The sequence below is a fragment of the Amphibalanus amphitrite genome, unplaced genomic scaffold (assembly GCF_019059575.1).
Source record: "Amphibalanus amphitrite isolate SeventyFive unplaced genomic scaffold, NRLGWU_Aamphi_draft 000899F_arrow, whole genome shotgun sequence".
Taxonomy (NCBI): domain Eukaryota; kingdom Metazoa; phylum Arthropoda; class Thecostraca; order Balanomorpha; family Balanidae; genus Amphibalanus; species Amphibalanus amphitrite.
In genome coordinates this window covers 26,787-31,623 of record NW_024882393.1, presented here as the reverse complement: position 1 = coordinate 31,623, position 4,837 = coordinate 26,787, and the positions used below count along the sequence as shown (strand labels likewise).

The following is a 4,837-nucleotide window of genomic DNA, read 5'->3' as shown; positions in this document are numbered from 1 at the left end:
TCCATTTAAGAGCAAACCCTAAATAAATACGGGTATTTTGGTGGGGCCGGCGGTGATCCATCAGATGGGAGTGCCGCCGGCGACGGCGGCCCACCGGCCACCCGCACCCGCACCCGTCGCCGGTCGTGGGCCGGTGTCAACGGCGCCGCCCGCGCCGCGGTGCCGCCCCGAGCTGGCAGCGGTCCTGCCGCACCGTGACATAACCCTCCGCCGCCGTCGACGCTGCAATCTGCTTGCAAAGTGTCAAAAAATTGGCCGACAACACCGACGGTACAGTGGTGACCGGGATCGAAAACCGCCGCTGAGCGCCGGCCAATCAGAGGTCGGCGCGCCGTGACGTCATCGGGCCGACCAATCAGCGCCGGAGCTCCCGGCCATAGCGGCTGGCGGAGGCCGGCGCGCTCCGCCGCCAGTAATGCATAACGCATGAGCCGTGGCGAGCGGGAGGCTGCCGCGTGACATGGCCTCTGCCGCATACGGCGCCCTCAGTGCGGTGGGCGCGGACGTGAGTGTGTCCAGTGGTGCCGAGACCATGCTCAACTCGCCCGGATACGTGATGCGCGACGGCTCGGAGATGAAGTACATGCCGCACCCGCAGCAGAGCGCGATGCCGCACAATCCGTGGGCGTTCGCGCCGCAGGCCGACCCGGGACACTGGGCGACGGCCATGCACCCGCACGTGGGACTGCACCAGGACGTGAAGCCTCAACCAGGTGAGATGCTGCACCACGGCCGGGTGCCTCAGCACGCGGCGCCGCACGCCTGGCACCCTCCGGTCTCCTCGCCGTACATCGGCAGCACGCCCAACGGCGTCGGCGGCCACCTGCAGCACCCGGCCTACGCCATGAACGGTATGATGCCCCACCAGCTGCCGCACCTGGGCGGCCGCGACCCGCACGAGCTGATGGGCGCCCAGGGTGAGCACAGCCAGGAGATCGAGGAGGACCCGCCCTCCTCCGACGACCTGGAGGTGTTCGCCAAACAGTTCAAACAGCGCCGCATCAAACTCGGCTTCACGCAGGCCGACGTCGGCCTGGCTCTGGGTACCCTGTACGGTAACGTCTTCAGTCAGACCACCATCTGCCGCTTCGAGGCGCTGCAGCTCAGCTTCAAGAACATGTGCAAGCTAAAGCCGCTGCTGCAGAAGTGGCTGGAGGAGGCGGACTCGACCACCGGCTCGGCCACGTCCATCGACAAGCTGGCCGCGCAGGGGCGGAAGCGTAAGAAGCGCACCAGTATCGAAGTGTCGGTGAAGTCCCTGCTGGAGCAGCACTTTCTGAAGCAGCCGAAGCCTGCGGCGCCCGAGATCTCTGGCCTGGCCGACTCGCTGCAGCTGGAGAAGGAAGTGGTGCGCGTCTGGTTCTGCAACCGCCGCCAGAAGGAGAAGCGCATGACGCCGCCCGTGATCGGACCCAACTACGAGAACGGCGACACCAGCTCACCGCAGTCCTACGTCTCGCAGTCCGAGCTGCAGCACATGCAGCAGCAGCAGCAGCAGCAACAGCAGCAGCAGCACCCGCAGCAGCAGCAGCAGCAGCAGCAGCAGCAGCAGCAGCAGGCGCCGCACGGCAGCGGCCAGCAGGGCCCGCCGCCGCCGCACGGCCAGCCTCCCCTGGGGCCTCCCCACTACCACCACCAGCGGCGGATGGACTCGATGCAGGGCTCGCCACCCACCCACCTGGCGCAAAGCCACAGCCCCTCGATGCTGTCGCCGCCGCAGCAGCAGTCGACGGCGTCATCGCTGCCGCCGCACTCGCAGGGCCTGGCGGCGCACTGACTAGGCCCGGTCGCAGCGAGAGAGACGCTCACCCCGCCCCCCAGTGATCATAGAGCCATACAAAGACTATACTGTGCCGGACGCCAGCACTGAGTCAGCGCCGTGGCCAGCTGTGTGTGTATATAGACGGAGAGCCGCCGCCGCTGCTGCTGCCGCTGAACGGAGAGGCGCGCGGCGCCGACGGCGGGTGTGTGCGTGTGTGCGTGTGCGCGTGTGGGGCCGCCCGCGCCGGCGCCTCCTCACCGCGGTGCATCAAAAGCCGTCGCCGGCACCGGAGAGCTCGGTAAGCAGGTAGATCGGAATTCTCTCTCTGTCTCTGTCTGCTCTCTCTGTCCTGTGGCGGCGGCGCGGCGGCGGCGGCGGCGGCCGGGATCCCCGGTCGGCCGCCGCGGCCGGTCCGCCCGCCAAGGCCGCCCCATAAAAAGCGGCTCGGTGCTGGCCGCGCTGCCGGCCGCCGCGTCTCGGCTCCATCTCCCGCTCAGTCCGGTCTGATGCCGTGCTCTCGGTCCGGGCCGCCGTCCCCTCAGTTGTACGGAGCTTATTCGTTGTTAGTTTGGCGGCGCCGCCGCGCCCAGCCCGGCCGGTCCCGGTCGCGGTTTGTGATAGAGCCCGCGGCCACTGCGAGCGCGCCAGCGAGCGAGTCTCATAAGGAATACCTCTAATGTTTGCATTTTGTGTACTGGCGACCGCTGCGCCTGGCTCTGCGGACCGCGGCGTTGGCCGGGTCAGGTCAGGCCAGGTCAGATCGGGCGGGGTCGGGACGGAGGCTGCTAGATCTCCGTCGACACGACCCCGCCCGCCGGTCGCTGCAGCCACAGCCATCGGTGTACTGTCATCCAACTGCCGCGCTCGACTTTTTCATAGAAACTAAGCTGAAATTTATGGCCGACTCGATAGACAGTACCTTCATGATCTATTCGCATGTGCACTTTGCTGTATTACTTATGACAGACAGCATTTTATTTAGTATCTACTAAAAGTTAGCTTCTTCATTTTAATCTGATTTCGAAATCATCTTAAAACTGCTTACAACAGCCAGCTTATACCAATTATTATCTGGTAGGTACCTATTCAAAATTGCGTTGTCTTGCACTAATGCCACCTTGAATAGCTGGGTGGTATATGGTGTCTTGCAATTTGGTATCTTATGCGAAGAAATTAAAAGTTATTTATGTCTAACGCTGACACATTTTGACTTTTAACAATGGTCGTTAACAAGGAATGCCAAATTCCAGGAAATGCTAAATCAAGGCACTAACAACACAAATAATAGAATAATGTTCACTACAATGTGTAGCGTTTGCAGTTAATTCGTTTGCATGTGGCATTATTAAGTCAAGCAAGCACCTGTACTGCTTCGGAGCTCGCTCCTCACCTCTGTCAAAAAGTACACCTAGGCACTTGGCTAGATCTTGCTGTATGGGACTGTTTGGTAATTGTAAATTGAGTGCCAAATTGCTTTGTAGTAATATTGTCGTTATAATTGGTATTTATTCATTTAGTTTTCTGCCTTATTGCTGTTTTCTGAAATGTCTGCTTCAAATTTCATATGCTCAACATTGATAGAGTACAATGGTCGTATATATTTTCCATACGCATACATTCCGTTGTAAAAAAGATGTTTCGTAACATTTAAACGTGCACTTCTTGCATTAACCAATCAAAATGCTAGGTGACAGTAATGTTTAATTAACTATCGGTCGCTATAGTCATGCTTATTATGGATATACCATGTGGATGATGCCGACTACAGTGTTGCAATTATTTGTTTTTGTTAATGTGTATTGCCATGCTTTTGAGAAGTGTGGCTTCTCTTCATCTACGCTCTTGTTGATGTCATGTCTGTTCGCGTGTCCAGGCATCGAGAGACAATGTGTAAAATAAATCCCGTTTGCCATACTTCAAAACTTTTCCATCTAGCGCTGGTGCTTCCAGCTGAGAGGAAATGCGAAATATCCTGTCGGAAGTGCTCTGATAATGCCTGAAAACTGATCTCTGCCACTCGAGCGCAAACCCAAGTGGTTATAAAAGAGCCGCCGAAGCCGGGCGGCGCAGTCGAACAGCAGAAATAGCGCTGAATCACGCGCCGAAATGTTTCACCGGGCCAATCGGCGTGTATCGGAGCTGAGATCTGGCGCCTGGCCGGCCGGCCGACAGCGACATATTGCAGCGCGCCCGCTTAATGCCTCTTCTGGTGCACATGCGAAAAACACAATGACGACGGGAGAGTAGGCGAGAAAGAGAAAGGGACCACAGAGGGGAGGGAGAGGGTGTTGCATTGGAGCGGCAGAGTGCAGAGGGCAGGGGCTCAATGTCGGCTCTCCGAGTGGCCGGTCCCAGCTCGGACAATGGCACCGTACCGGCACGCTCCCTCAGTCAGCCGCCAGCCATTTCTCTTCGGGCCGCAGACCGGCGCATTCTTCTCTTTCTCTGGATATCCATTTATTTCATTCTTATCGGCTGTCTTTGTCGCGGAGCGGCGCGGGCGCTGCGACGACGAACCGTTTTTACCGCAGTGGCGCACTCACACAGTCCAGTCAACAATTGGCGGGTAATTTATGTGCCATGACCCGCGGCAGAGGCACAGATGCGCCGCCGAACGGGTTACTCGGCCCGGAGTGTGGCGCACCGCCGCCGCCGCAGCTCGACGGTGTGTCGAATCGTCGCCGGTCGGGCGCGGTTCCCGGCGTCGCGTCGGTCCTTTGACGCGGGCCGGCGCGGCAGCTGCCGGCGGCCGTCGTCACCGGAGCCGGCGCGGCCGACGTCTTTGTGTCGCGGCCGGCGGCCTGCACGGCCCGGCTGAAATCCAGTCTCACCGGCGAGATGGCAGGTGTGCCGTCGCCATGACGACAGAGTGGCCCCCGAAACACGATCGCTCGCTCACCTCTGGCTGCCGCGACCTCGCCGGCGCGACGACCGACTTCGACCAGCTGCGCCGTCCCGGCCGCCGCCGCGCCGCTTCGGTCTCAGCCGCGTCATTTCAGCCGCCACCGCGTCTCTGCCGACCCCGGCCGGCGCCGCCGCTTTATTGGAAAGGGTTCGGGTGCAAGTTTCCAGTCG

The 4,837-nt window shown here is 60.3% G+C and overlaps 1 protein-coding gene across 1 annotated transcript; it reads left to right on the top strand.

Moving 5' to 3' along the window:
• Nucleotides 1–427: 427 nt before the first annotated feature.
• Nucleotides 428–3,676, top strand: LOC122367839 (silk gland factor 3-like). Its single transcript, XM_043341279.1, has one exon. The coding sequence runs from the start codon at nucleotides 461–463 to the stop codon at nucleotides 1,775–1,777; it is 1,317 nt and encodes a 438-aa protein (XP_043197214.1). The 5' UTR covers nucleotides 428–460; the 3' UTR covers nucleotides 1,778–3,676.
• Nucleotides 3,677–4,837: the final 1,161 nt, after the last annotated feature.